The following is a 15,151-nucleotide window of genomic DNA, read 5'->3' on the forward strand; positions in this document are numbered from 1 at the left end:
GGTGTTTTTGTTTTTGGCCTTTTATCTTTAAAGGTTTGTTTTCTTTAATTTTTTTGGTTGTTTTTTAAAATTTGGTTGTTTTTTTTTCTTTTTTTTATTATTGATTGTAAGAATAGCAATCATGAAGCGTTGAATGCGTTCTATTCTGTGCAGGCTGTCTATAAACCACTGTTTCCAATCTCGCCAATGTTGGTAGATCATTTGTCAAGCATTCTTCTCTGATGAAAAGGCATACTTTGTCCACCATGTCACGTTATTCAGTATTTGTCAGAGTACTATCATCTGTTGACCCAGTGAAAACATCACACCCACATACATGTACACACGCAATCTCGCAAAAACACACAAGCACAGACTCTAATGTTGAGATATCTTTCTCCAGTCAAGATGGAATCAAGGTGTAACAATTAAGTAGAGAAGGTGTGGGATTAGGGGAGTGATTATATAGGAAAAATTCAGGTTTTACTTTTGGAATGTGTAACGTATAAGCGGAATGTGAGATTAACCAATGTGCGATTAAACAGTTGACTGTAGTAGTACACTCGAGCATGGAAATCTTGAAATCACAGAAATCTCAAACTCTGTACAATCCCCAGTTTTAATCCCTCTATTTCGTTAGTATTGGCAACATGAAAATCCCGAACACTTTCCAGCACCTATACGGAAATCTCGAATAAACTGGACATTCCCTTACGGTCTGTTGAATTTTTGTTTGTTTGCGAATTGTTTGTGTTGAACGGAAACGAAAGATGCCATCGCTCTTCCAGTAGCGCTAAGTATCAGTTAATGTGTTACGCATGCGTGTGTGTGGCATATATTATGTGTGTGTGTGCATGCTGAACTGAGGGGGAATTGCGAAGCATGTTTCACAAGTACCTTACGCACCCGCACACCACCTCTCTTAATGGTACTTAATTGGAGGTGCCAGTACCATCACAAAATGACCAGTATCGCAGATACAGGAGACTTGGCAGTGATTTCCTTAGGCAGTAACTGTTACATATTAAAATGAAACAAACAATTAGGCGTGGGGAAGGTGGGGTGAGAGCAATGCCTTCCCTCTCTCTTTAGTCTGCTATGGGTAAGAGTGTGTTAAGTGAAGAGTGATGGTGATAATAGTGATTTTAGGTACCGGATTAGTAGGTAATGACGTCGTGTGCTGAGTGTGTAATCCACAATTCGATATGCTGGCTTTGTCTTCTAATCAAGCACACGCAGTTGGATTTGTCGTTCAATTTCTGTATTTAAACAAGACACGGCGCACTAAACACGACTTTTTACAGAGTTCACAATAACAGAGAGTTATCATTATAATATGAATTTTATCAAGACCACCCACATTAACCTCCCTCATATCCTCTGTCTGTAAAATACTCAACATGGCAAACTAGAAGACACGGAAATCTCAAACAAATAGGTCCGGTCCTGACTTGTTCGAGATTTCCGTGCTTTGTGTACTAGTATTAGTGTTAGTAGTACAGATTAATCGCAACTTTCTGTTAATCGCAACATTTTCCAAGAAAAGCAATTAATTCTGTATAAAAGTCACTGGTTAATCGCAACAACTGTTTGCCCTGAAAAAGTGGTGATTCAAGAAATCAATCCAACATAATATCATGATTAAATTTCATCATGGAAGAAATTGTGACAGGTAGAAAAATCGAGTGTGTCACCACTCAATTAGAGACAAAAGAGGGCGGGGCTTTGAAGTCTGGGTTTGTGATGTGATCTGTGGTCATTAAACAGGAGGCGAGGGGGCTGGGCATAGATTTTACGTTTTACAACAGATAGACAATGACAGTTATAAAGAGAGACTGAGCGATATCCAGAAACGCCAACTTTAAATATGGCTCACAGGAGTTTCAGACACCACTCGTAGGAATTTCAATGCCGAAAGAGGAATTTCCGCACACAAGAAAAAGGAATTGGAATGGTATTGTGTTTACATATTGTATAGTTCTAAATAGATAACTGATTAGAATTATTTTATGATACATAAACACATTGCCAAATACAATCCCAAAGTTTCCTTATTTCAAATGAAGTAAAGTGCCAAAACCTAATGGTAGAGATTGTAGTACTGGTGGTAGTGAGGATGATGTGGTGTTGGTGGTTGTAGTAATAGTGGTAGTGATGATGAAGATGTGATAGTGGTTGTTGTTAGTGGTAGTGATGATGATATGGTGGTGGTGGTGGTGGTTGAAGTAGTAGTGGTAGTGATGATGATGTGGTGGAGGTATAGTGGTTGTAATAGTTTTGGTCGTGATGATAATGACGTGGTGGTGGTTGTAGTAGTGGTGGTAGTGATGTTGATGTGGTGGTGATGGTGGTTGTAGTACAAATGGTAGTGATGATGATGTGGCAGTGGTGGTTGTAGTAGTAGTGGTAGTGATGATGTGGTGGTGGTTGTAGCAGTAGTAGTGGTAATGATGATGTGGTGGTGGTTGTAGATGTAGTCGTTGTAGTAGTACTGGTCGTGATGATGATGTGGTGCTGGTGTTGTATTAGTAGGTAATGATGATGATGTTGTAGTGGTTGTATGTAGTATAGTAGTAGTAGTAGTAGTAGTAGTAGTAGTATAGTAGTAGTAGTAGTATAGTATAGTAGTAGTAGTAGTAGTAGTGTATGTAGTATAGGTAGTAGTAGTAGTAGTAGTAGTAGTAGTAGAGTAAGTAGTAGTTAGTAGAGTAGTAGTAGTAGTAGTAGTAGTAGTATAGTATAGTATAGTAGAGTATAGTAGTAGTAGTATAGTAGTGATGACAATGTGGTTGTAATAGTTTTGGTCGTGATGATAATACGTGGTGGTGGTTGTAGTAGTGGTGGTAGTGATGTTGAGTGGTGTGATGGTGGTTGTAGGTGGTTGTAGTACAAATGGTAGTGATGATGATGTGGCAGTGGTGGTTGTAGTAGTAGTGGTAGTGATGATGTGGTGGTGGTGTAGCAGTAGTACTGGTAATGATGATGTGGTGGTGGTTGTAGATGTAGTCGTTGTAGTAGTACTGGTCGTGATGATGATGTGGTGCTGGTGGTTGTATTAGTAGTGGTAGTGATGATGATGTTGTAGTGGTTGTAGTAGTAGTAGTAGTAGTAGTATGTAGTAGTAGTAGTAGTAGTAGTAGTAGTAGTAGTAGTAGTAGTAGTAGTAGTAGTAGTAGTAGTAGAGTAGTAGTAGTGGTAGTATAGTAGTAGTAGTAGTAGTAGTAGTAGTAGTAGTAGTAGTAGTAGTAGTAGTAGTAGTAGTAGTAGTAGTAGCAGTAGTAGTAGTAGTAGTAGTAGTGTAGTAGTGGTAGTAGTAGTAGTAGTAGTAGTAGTAGTAGTAGTAGTAGTAGTAGTAGTAGTAGTAGTAGTAGTAGTGATGACGATGTGGTTGTGGTGTTGTAGTAGTAGTGATGATGTGGTGGTTGTAGTAGCAGTGGTAGTGATGATGATGTGGTGGTGGTTGTAGTAGTAGTTGTGGTAGTGATGAAGATGAGGTGGTGGTGTGCTTGTAGTAGTGGTGGTAGTGATGATGATGTGGTTGTGATGGTGGTTGTAGTAGTGGTGAGTATGATGATGATGTGTGGTGTTGTAGTAGTGGTGGAGTGATGATGATGTGGTGGTGGTTGTAGTATGGTGGAGTGATGTGAGTGGTGGTGGTTGTAGAAGTATTAGTGGTAGTGATGATGATGATGTGGTGGTGGTGGTTGTAGTAGTAGTGGTAATGATGATGTGGTGGTGGTGGTGGTGGTATTGTAGTAGGAGTGGTAGTGATAATGTGGTGGTGGTGTGTAGTAGTAGTGGTAGTTGCAGTGATGATGATGTGGTGGTGGTGGCTGCAATAGTAGTGGTAGTGATGATGTGGTGGTGGTGGTGGTTGCAGTAGTAGCAGTATTGATGATGTGGTTATGGTGGTTGTAGTAGTAGTGGTAGCAATGATGTGATGCTGGTGGTTGTAGTAGTAGAGGTCGTGATGATGATGTAGTAGTTGTGGTTAGTAGTAGTGGTAGTGATGATGTGATGCTGGTGGTTGTAGTAGTAGTGGTAGTGATGATGATGTGGTGGTGGTGGTTGTGGTAGTAGTGGTAGTGATGATGATGTGGTGGTGGTGGTTGTAGTAGTAGTGGTAGTGATGATGATGTGGTGGTGGTGAATGTAATGGTGATGGTAGTTGTGGTAGTGATGATGATTTTTGTTTTGTTTTTAAGGGTTTTACGGCGCTTGCAACACATTTAGGTTATATCAGCGCCAGTAAAAAGGAAGAAATTGGGATAGTAAAAAGTTCTAGAATTACAATTAAAGCACCCAAGAAAAAGTAAGACATAGGGGAACTGGGAACAAATAAGGATCCGATGTAGATTCCAAGAGCATACCACCAATGTACTTAGTTTGAGATCATCTAAAAGTCTCATCCAGACACAAGCACAGGTCCCAACTAAGAGGAATACACTCAAATGTTTACCAATCATAAAATATAATTAAAAAATTATACGAGTCTTACCTTGGGAAGACGAAGTATGATGATAATTATTCCGTCTCTTAATGCTGAAGGAGTCAATTGGAGGAAGCGCTGCGTCACGTGATCACTATTTAACTCCGAAAAAGCTGCCCACAACAAGTGTGTAGTAATGATAATACACAACTAAACTAAGTACTCTATGAACTTATCCCGCGATAGGTTACACATGTGTAATATATAGCACAATTTCACCGAAAAACAACAATAATACTCAATATAGAATTATAATCATATTAATAGTAAGGGCAAGGGAGGGAAGGGCAATTGACTCCTTCAGCATTAAGAGACGGAATAATTATCATCATACTTCGTCTTCCCAAGGTAAGACTCGTATAATTTTTTAATTATTCCGTCTACTTTAATGCTGATAGGAGCCACTTGGAGATTTCAAAGCAGGGCAGGTTTTGAGGATAGTACTGAATTTGCAAAAGATTCCGAATGAGATTCAATGGGCTTTTTATAGAATCGAGCAAAGGTAGACTCCCTTTTCCATCCTGCCGTATTAAGTACATGCCATATATCTACACCCTTAGCTGCTGAAGAACAAGATGCTGATCGTGTGCTGTGTGCTTTAAATATGTTAGTATCCACTCCTGACTTGGTTAGGATAAGTCTAATCCAACGTGACAGTGTATCCTTGGAGACTCCTAAGTGAGGGCTAAGGGTGCTAATAAACAATTTATTAGAAGATCGAAGTGGTCTAGTCCGTTTCAAGTATGCTCGTAGATATGTCATAACACAAATCCGCCTGTCCTCATTAAATGCATGGAGTGTAATAATTGTTTGAGGATTAGAAGGCGAGTTATGTTTAAGCAATTTACTAATATGGAATATAGCTTTGCTATCATGAATAGATAAACAAGATGATTCAATAGTCATGGCATGAAATGATTGGCACCTATGTCCCGTAACAAGAGCACATAGCATAAGAAGTTTGGCTCCTAACATAAAAAGGTTAAGATCACGAGCAGGGGAAAGTGATCTTAAATAATTTAACACAGTAGATATGTCCCAAACAGTAGTGTAACGGGCACGAGTGGGTCGAGAATGAAATACACCTTTCATAAATCTACACACTAGCGGATCTGAACCGGTCTCGTTCAATGTTGACACTGCTGACCTCGCTGTATTGATGGCACTGTATCCCAATCCAGATTGAAATAATATTGTCAAAAAAGCTATAGTAGTCTGAACATTTTTACTCATAGGGTCCACCCCATCAGCATCACAAAACTGGATAAATTTCAGTAAGTAACTATTGTACTGTTTTTGGGTGTTGCGACGCCAACTTTTCATAATTATTTTTAAGGCGTGCTTGGAAACTCCTTGTTTCCGGATTTTTGCCCTGATAAGAGACAAGCCATCAACTTTAGTTTTGGATACAAAGGGTGCACAGCTGCCCTGTCTGATGCCAATGTCAATAGGTGTTTTGAGGCTTTTAGATGGACCGGGGGCGCTATCAGCATAGTCATAAGTTTGGGGAACCAAGTCTGTGTTTGCCAAATTGGTGCTATCACCAACGCTCGCGATACTTTGTCTTGTTGTATCTTTTGTAGAGCCCTGGGGATCATATTGAATGGAGGGAATAAATACACAAATCCAGCCCATAAATGATAAAAGGCATTAATGGCACAGGCAGATGGGTCAGGATATAACGACATATATTTGGGAATAAGAAAATTGGTTCTAGAAGCAAAAAGATCAATTTCTGGATTTCCAAAATGATCACAAAGCTTATTGAACTCTGCTCGATTAAGCGACCACTCAGTATGAATAGATAATTTTCTACTATAATCATCAGCAATGGTATTTTCCACTCCGGGAATATGACATGCTGAAATCCATATTCCCCTGGTTTTGCACCATAAAATTAACTCTCGTGTGATGTCATTGCATTTAACTGAATGGGTTCCCCCCATGTTATTAATGTAAGAAACAGCTGTCATATTATCTACTTCTACCCGAATGTGACAATTGGAAATATCTTTGCACAAAGATTGAAGTCCTAAATAAACTGCTTTTATTTCTAGAACGTTGATGTGATCCATCTGCTCTTCTTCCGTCCACATACCCTGTGTGGCAACATCATTCATAATTGCTCCATAGCCATGACCTGAAGCATCAGTTCTCATCACAAAAGAAGGGTTATCTATATGTAATCGTTTCTTACTGTGGACGCCTTCAGACTTCCACCATTCTAATTCAATAAAAGATTGAACTGAAACTTTAATATATCTATCAAAGTTATATACTTGTTTGAGAGCCTCAATTTTTTGACACTCAAGACTTCTATAGAATAAAGGTCCATATTCAACAGCAGGGAAAGAGGCGACTAACATGCCGATAATCTTAGCTAAAAATCTAACTGAGATGGAAGAAGGAAGGTTCTCAATCATACAAATAATCTGATCTTTCTTTTTATCACTTAAAGTCACTGACATATCCAAGGAACTGAGTACAAACCCTAAGTGCTCCATTTCTTGAGATGGGGTTAAGTTAGACTTATCTGATATTTCAAATCCTAATGAACGCACAATATTGGTCGTGTACTTCAAATTATGTTCGCATTCCTCATAAGAAGGGCCCTGAATATAAAAATCATCAATATACAAACTGCATATAATTCCCTTAAGATGCAGATGAGCAACAATAGGTTTCATGATTTTAGTGAAGATTCTAGGACTATCACGGAACCCCTGCGGAAGAACAAGGTATTGGTATAACGATTCATTATGAACAAATTTAAGAATTTCGTAAAATCTGGGTGCATGGGCAAAGAATGGTATGCATTAGATAAATCTAGCGAAACCATGAAACATTTAGGTTCTATAAGTTGTAAACAAGAATGTAAAGTGTCCATTTTAAAATGGCGATAACGCACAAAGGAGTTGAGATGTTTTACATTTAATATCATTCGATACTTTTTCCTCTGCTCACCGGGTATAGCACGTTTCTCCCTAAGGAAAACATTATTAACAAAATCACCCTCCTCCGGTGTACATTTCTGGATAACACCATCCCTTTCATATTGTATTATCATCTCCTGTAAAGCTAACTTTTCATCCTGTTTAAATTGGATAGCATGAGCTGGTTTCATTTGAACAGGAGGGGACAAAAAATCAATTGCACATCCAGAAATACATTGAATAATAAAAGGATCAGAGGTATACATTTTCCAAGTAGATATAAATAATTTAGTTCTGCCCCCATGCAAATGGGTTACCTTATCCTTTAATTCCTCCTTTTGAATGTGTGTTGCTTGTGGTGTTGTTTGTGGTTGTTCCATGTCCTTGTATTCCCCCGAAAGGTGTTTGTCCCCCCTCCTTGACCTTTCCATGGTTGACCTTTGCCTAAAAAAGGAAACCTTTTCTGGCCATGGGACGGGTACGGGGAAAATCTCCTTGTGGTTTTTGCCACTCGAATAGAATCGTTCATGTCTTTAATCTTATCTTTAATGTTGCTCCCAAATAACTTGTCACTAACAGGATAGGAAGCGGTACAGAGAGCGTTGAGGTCATCTCTAATTTCACCGCGAAGTGACTGTCTTCTATAAATATCCAAACTATGAGAGGCATTGGTGAGCAAAGCGACTCCATCCGAAATATTTTCCAGTACTTCTTTGTTATCTCCTTTCACCATCTCCATAGCCCTGCAAACAGCAGTAATGCCTTTCATAAGCGATACCTGCACTTTCTGCAAGGATGCGTCCCTCATTCTAGAGGCAGGGGATATCTGTTTAAAAACCTCCTCATTGCATTGGACAACCTCTAGTCTAGAGCAATTTGCTGGCACTGGATATTTTTCAGAGAGAGCAGTAATCGTATCCTTGGGCAGACCGTCACATAAAACCTGTGTAACACCAGTTGAAACATTCTCTGCCAGCACCTTCCCTTTCACTTCTGTCCTGCCTACCACATTCTCGAAATATGAGAATGCCTGCTCCATCATCCCTGCATCTCTACTACTGCCTGGCACCATATCAACTGACCGCGAAAGGTCAGCATTACATTCTACATCTTTACTGCCTGACCGCGAAAGGTCAGCATTACTTACATCTTTACTGCCTGATCGCGAAAGATCAGACTCAATGTCATCATTACATATTGGCCGCGAAAGGCCAATATTGACATTAGCATCTTCCTCCTCCATTTCATTAAAACGGTCAAAGGCCTCCTTCATTTGGCTCACCACTGGCACCAATCCCATCAACACACTGAGTTGCTGTTTTATTTCATTAAAGTCCAGTTCACTGCTACCAACGCTACTACTACCAGCACCGTAACTGCTCCCCTCCGTTTTCTTTCCTTTACCTTTCCCCTTCACACCTCTTACACTTCCTTTCCCAACACATTCCTTCTCGCTCGCCCCGTCTTTCACTTCACCACCTCCTTTCCCTTTCTTATCGTCCGCTCGGCTACTCTCGATTGTTTCTTTCTCCATCACTGACTCGGAACCAAAAATGGCGTTCATTGTTTGTAAACAAAGGGACCGAGATGGCAGGCGATAAATAGGTGTTAAACTATTGTTTAAAATTGCACAAGTTTTACGAATATATACACTATCCAGATGAATGAATTCACAACATATAAATTGAACACAATTCCGTTTGAAAATATAGAATAATAATAATATAGAATTTAAATCAAATTGAAGTTGGTGGGCTCCAGTGATCAACGCTAAAGCAACGCTAAAAAGTGATCACGTGACGCAGCGCTTCCTCCAAGTGGCTCCTATCAGCATTAAAGTAGACGGAATAATATGTAAACTAAACATAACAGAGAGATGATTTACAAGGAAAAAAATATCATCTCCCAAAACAATAACTATGCATTCGACTGTTTCCCTCCCAGCCAGGACTCCGACCAGGGCCAGGAAAAAAACTAAGTAATCTCATTCCGAGACAAAGACAGAAAGCATGTTGGAAAACAGATATAAGGGGATAGAAGACACAGTATGTACCTCCCTGCCCGCTATGGGAGGTCAGGATCCCCACCCAGTAGTGATGATGATGATGTGCTGGTGGTGGTTGCAGTAGTAGTTGTGGTACTGATGAAGATGTGGTGGTGGTGTGTTGCAGTAGTAGCTGTGGTACTGATGATGATGTGGTGGTGGTGATGGTTGTAGTTGTAGTGGTAGTAATGATGATGTGGTTGTAGTAGTAGTGGTAGTGATGATGGTTGTAATACTATTGGAAAGGGGGGGGGGGGGTATCCTTGGAACAAATTGACCTCACCGGAATTTGACAGAAGTTGCCCGGAGCCCGGAATTTTTTGCTCCAGACCGGAGTTTTTTCCGGTGGAACCGGAGTTTTGGCATCACTGGATATCCTTTGTTTTGGAATTGCAGGCCTGTAAATGGTTGGTGAAAAAATTGTCGGAACTTTTTGAACACACGAAAATAGACACAACAGGACAAAAATATGGATTAATTAATAAACACAACACAGATATGAAATGTATTTGACTAGTCAAATCCTGTCACTTTCCCCAACTCATTTATAATGAGGTCCTTATTTTATGGTACCAAAAAAATCCCAATTATTTGAGAAAGTACACACATTTCTGGGCCCAGAAGAGAACAATTCCGACCTTTTTGAAGGATGTATATGTTCTCTTGACACGAGAAGCTACGTATCTTCACTCCCATTTGTTTGTGTTAAATTTTTAAGCTAGTTCTTTTGTTTATTTGGATTAATTCAAGGAGAAGAAGAAGAAGAAGAAGAAGAAGAAGAAGAAGAAGAAGAAGAAGAAGAAGAAGAAGAAAAAGAAAAAGAAGAAGAAAAAGAAGAAGAAGGAGAGAGAGAGAAGAAGAAGGAGAGAGAGAGAGAGAGAGAGAGAGAGAGAGAGAGAGAGGAGAGAGAGAGAGAGAGAGAGAGAGAGAGAGAGAGAGAAGAGAGAGAGATAGAGAGAGAGAGAGAGAAGAGAGAGAGAGAGAGAGAGAGAGAGAGAGAGAGAGAGAGAGAGAGAGAGAGAGAGAGAGAGAGAGAGAGAGAGAGAGAGAGAGAGAGAGAGAGGAGAGAGAGAGGAGAGAGAGAGAGAGAGAGAGAGAGAGAGAGAGAGAGAGAGAGAAGAGAGAGAGAGAGAGAGAGAGAGAGAGAGAGAGAGAGAGAGAGAGAGAGAGAGAGAGAGAGAGAGAGAGAGAGAGAGAGAAGAGAGAGAGAGAGAGAGAGAGAGAGAGAGAGAGAGAGAGAGAGAGAGAGAGAGAGAGAGAGAGAGAGAGAGAGAGAGAGAGAGAGAGAGAGAGAGAGAGAGAGAGAGAGAGGAGAGAGAGAGAGAGAGAGAGAGAGAGGAGAGAGAGAGAGAGAGAGAGAGAGAGAGAGAGAGAGAGAGAGAGAGAGAGAGAAGAGAGAGAGAGAGGAGAGAGAGAGAGAGAGAGAGAGAGAGAGAGAGAGAGAGAGAGGGTTGCATTTGGCATTTTATTTTTTTATTAGTCTTGTCATTTGAAATCAATACGGAGCAGATTGCACTTTCACGAGTAGGTTCAAATTCATTTATATGCTTTTGCAACATAAAATAAGACAAACAAAAAAAAAAGTTTTTAACAAAAGACACATAAATAAATAAATTCGAGAAATGAAAAAATAAATAATAATAAAAATATTTCACAATCAATCTCAAAAAGAAAAAACAGAAAAAAAAATAATCCAAAAACAGAGAGGAACATAAAAATTTATATAATTTCTCCCTCTCTCTGCCTCTCTATGTGAGTCTTTATGTTTCTCTCTCTCTCTCGCTTATCTCGTTCTCTTTTTCTTTGTCTAATAATGTGTCAGAAGGCTCCTTTTTAATGAGAATTGAAAAAATCAAACAATTTAGAAGTCAGCCCGTATTAGCGTCAATCTTCAATGGCTTGTATTTGCAAAAGGCCCCATGGGCCCATCACTGCAAATGTTTAGTTTCAGTCCAATCAAAACAGGGAAAAGTTACAGATTACCTTTCCAAGCATTCAACGTTCGTTATTGTTCGTGGATAAAGCTGTGTCTGTATGTGTCTGTTCTTGTAAATGGTTGTTCTTGTATGTATTGTGATGCATTGTATCTACGTGTAGATTTGCTTTTTATGTAGTTTGGGATGATGATGGGCGAGTTTGGGTCGTTGAAGGTAACAATACGGGATAGCTTGCGCCGGTTTTTCAATGGTTTCAAGTGACTGGAGGGAGGACGTCACACAACCCAGGTCTCTGGATTTGCATACGGTTGCAAATCTTGCAGCTGCTCTTTGTACTTTTTCAATCTTGTCTATGTCATTTTTTTGTGTAGGGAATATTCTAATATTGATACTGATAAGTGCTGTATATGCCTGAGCTTTAATTCTTTGTGGGCATTGGTTTGTTCCTTTTGAGAAACCCCAGCATCCTACTTGCCTTTGCTGTGAATTATTCTATACTGGTTTGCCACTTTAGTTTCTTATTGAGATGGTATTCGTTGGAGTCAACATGTTGTAAGGAATGATCTTGCATTGTGTAATTGTGTGTAAGGCTGCTTCTTGTTTGATATCGACATGACATAGCATTTTGATGGATGGAACTTCACGTGCTTCTGCAAAACTATCATTGCCCTGAAAAGAAGGGTATCGTCTGCGAACAGTTTAATCGTTGTTTGTGGAGATAATTTGTTTCCAAGGTCATTTATGAATATCAAGAAGCATAAAGGCCTAAGTACTGTTCCTTGCGATACTCCTGATAAGACATTACATTTTTCGCTTGAGTTTCCGTCCATGACAACTTGTTGCGTTCGATTTAAGCTATAAGATAAATTGAATGGTTGCTGCAATTCTTAAACCCACGGCCCATAGGTTGTATTATTCATTACAAAATGATACCCATGTTCTCTCTGATACAAATATAAATTCATATAAAACACTTCTACAGTTCATACAATGCTCAATATGACCTAGTTTATTCTAATGACAGGCTGTTCAAATCCAAACTTTTATATCACACAGTCAGTCTGCTCAGCACCACACACGATCTAATGCTTTTATAACATTCACACTGCTTCACTGTATACTCATTTACATCTGATTCATATCATTAAATAAAAGAAAAAAAACAAACCTTTCACAAAATGCAGATTAGATTAGAAAATAAAAATAAAAAGCATAGATTATTTTCCAAGCCAGGCACCATGCATTTATGGGTAGTTACCTGAGGGCTCCACAGGGTATGTGTTATTGGAAAGAGTCCAAGGAGATTCTACAGCAGACAGAATATGTTCGTTGAAAATATAATGGTCAAACTGTGTACCCTGGAAATAAAAGTCACATATTACACATTATAAAAAAGTGTTTCCCTTTCTATTCTTCTCCACTTTGACTGAATCAGCAAAATATAGTTCAATGTACAAAAAAAAAAGGTAGAAAGTCAAAGAAAAAAGATATTTTAAAAAGAAACAAAAAATCAAAACAAAACAAAACAAAAAACACCCCCTCCTCAAACAAAAAACACAAAAAAAAAGGATCTTTCCTTTAAATTCATGGGTGTAGAGCATTCTTGCATAGTCTAGTGCGGCTATTTGGTCTTGGGGTATGACACTCGTTTTCAGATCGGAAGGTCCTGGGTTCGGGCCTCGCGCTCGGCGCATAGTTGAGTCCTTGGAAAAGGCTCTTCACGCACATTCTCTCACCGTACTCAGGTGAATACCTGGCAATTAACAGCGTTGTCTTAGTCCGAAAAATTGTAATATCGCCTAACAGGCGGCATGTCCCGTCCTACATGTTAAATGTTGCTGTTGACCAGGGACCCCTTGAAAAGCGCTTTGAGCACATTTAGTGGATATTGCGCTTTATAAAGCTCAAGCTCAAGCTCAATAGTGAGGTGATAAATTGTTTGGAGAACAATTGAAACTATGAATTCCTGACTGCCTTATTGGTATTCAAATTTGTATTTTGATTTTAAACATAATTTATTTCTTAACCAACTTAACCCTAATCGTATGTCTTGTTTTTACCCCTTATTCATACGTCAGGGGTAATTTTGTTACTCCATGGCAATATATATCATAGTAAAATAAAGAACTATCCCTATCCGTACGTAGGGGGTGATTTTGTTTCCCCATGGCAATATACTAGTAACATAAACGAATATCCTTATTCGTACGTTGGGGACGATTTTGATACCCCGCGATGATCGTATATATATATCGACATTTATTCACAATCATAACAATTATGTAATCAGACACTTGATTATTGACAAGATTCCCATTTACTTCCTTGTGATGTGTACGTCGTCTGCAACACAAATCTACTACGGTTGCAAGTAAGTTCTACAGGAATGATTCAATTCAACCACTCGTCATCTTTGCATGGTAAGTCGTCCTTCAGAGCCAGTGGGCCCATGGAGCTGGTGTTTTTGCCGGATTCTATAGCATGAAACAGACAAAAGCAATTGCTTGCTACCCTTTGGTATGGACGTTAGTCTATTGCAAAGTCCTTTCTACCAGATAGAACAGATCCAAATATTGGTCAGTAACTTTTCGTTTCGTCGGGTGGTTTATTTTTCTTTAAGATTGGAATTATAATTGCATTTTTCCATCCTCTTGATACTATTCCCATCTCCCATGTTAGATTTATAAGTTTGAGAAGCATGTGTTTACCTCTCACGCTAAGATGCAAAAGCATTTCATTGTGTATCTTATCTGGTCCAGGGGATTTCCGTAACTTGAGTTTTTTCATGGCTCTGTGAAGTTCTGACATGGTAAAGTACCTCTTCGAACAGATATGAGATAGCTTGAGGGGCCTTTTCTTGATGTTTTTTTAATCCATGACTTGTCTTTCTCACTTCTTTTTGTTTGTTGAAGGTTATGGCTTTCTTTTGGTCATATACGATTGTTTCTTCTGTAGTTTTCATAGGCTTTGGATTGGTTTTCGGGGATTCATTGTTAAGATTATTAAGTAAAGTCCATGCTTTTTTCCCCATTTTGATTGAGGTCAATATTATAGCAATAACTATGGAAAATGTTTTTTTCTTTTTGAGGTAAATCTTTGTCTAAAATCAAAGCACTATCTCCACTGAATTAAAAAGTTTTTGAATTTTGAAAATCCATTCATAAATAAACAAGTTATGCAGTTTCAAAGGTGTCATTGATTTGGATAACCCACAAAGAGGAAATCAACGCGAAAATATGGGACACTTTTTTGGCATTTTTTTCGACTTAAGGCTGTATCTCAAGTAATAAGTGGATTAAGAGATTGAAACTTGGCAATTTTGTGGCACATTTGGTATAGAATATGATGAAAATATTAGAACTTATATAATTTTAGAGCTGGATGGTATATAATACACACACACACACACATACACACACACACAAACAGAGAGAGAGAGAGAGAGAGAGAGAGAGAGAGAGAGAGAGAGAGAGAGAGAGAGAGAGAAATGAGTATAACACACACACACACACAGATAGAGAGAAATACATAAAGACATTAGTATATAAAACACACAGAGAGAGAGAGAGAGAGAGAGAGAGAGAGAGAGAGAGAGAGAGAGAGAGAGAGAGAGGGGGGGGGGGGGAGATTGCGTACATAAACGAAAGAAATATAGAAGGAAAAGAGAGATTGGACAAGGGTACAAAGGTTACTGGTGGAACGTGAGTTGGAACACAATAATTAAAGCCATGCTGAGATTGTAGATCATATTGCAATTGAAAACTTTTAA

At 39.0% G+C, this 15,151-nt stretch overlaps 1 protein-coding gene across 4 annotated transcripts in view; it reads right to left on the minus strand.

Annotated features, from left to right (window-relative positions):
* The window catches only part of LOC144978933 (alpha-N-acetylglucosaminidase-like), a 134,231-nt gene that overhangs the window by 4,193 nt on the left and 114,887 nt on the right, over nt 1-15,151 (minus strand). For 2 of the 4 annotated variants that reach the window (XM_078925561.1, XM_078925564.1), the window contains exon 21: nt 12,641-12,740. In XM_078925561.1, the coding sequence (XP_078781687.1) occupies nt 12,641-12,740 (100 nt within the window). Of the gene's footprint in view, nt 1-9,705; nt 9,844-12,640; nt 12,741-15,151 lie in introns of those variants that run through there. The other 2 variants (XM_078925571.1, XM_078925555.1) reach the window with 2 other exon arrangements.

The sequence above is a fragment of the Berghia stephanieae genome, chromosome 1 (assembly GCF_034508935.2).
Source record: "Berghia stephanieae isolate SIO BIC M18660-M18661 chromosome 1, UCSD_Bste_1.3, whole genome shotgun sequence".
Lineage (NCBI taxonomy): Eukaryota > Metazoa > Mollusca > Gastropoda > Nudibranchia > Aeolidiidae > Berghia > Berghia stephanieae.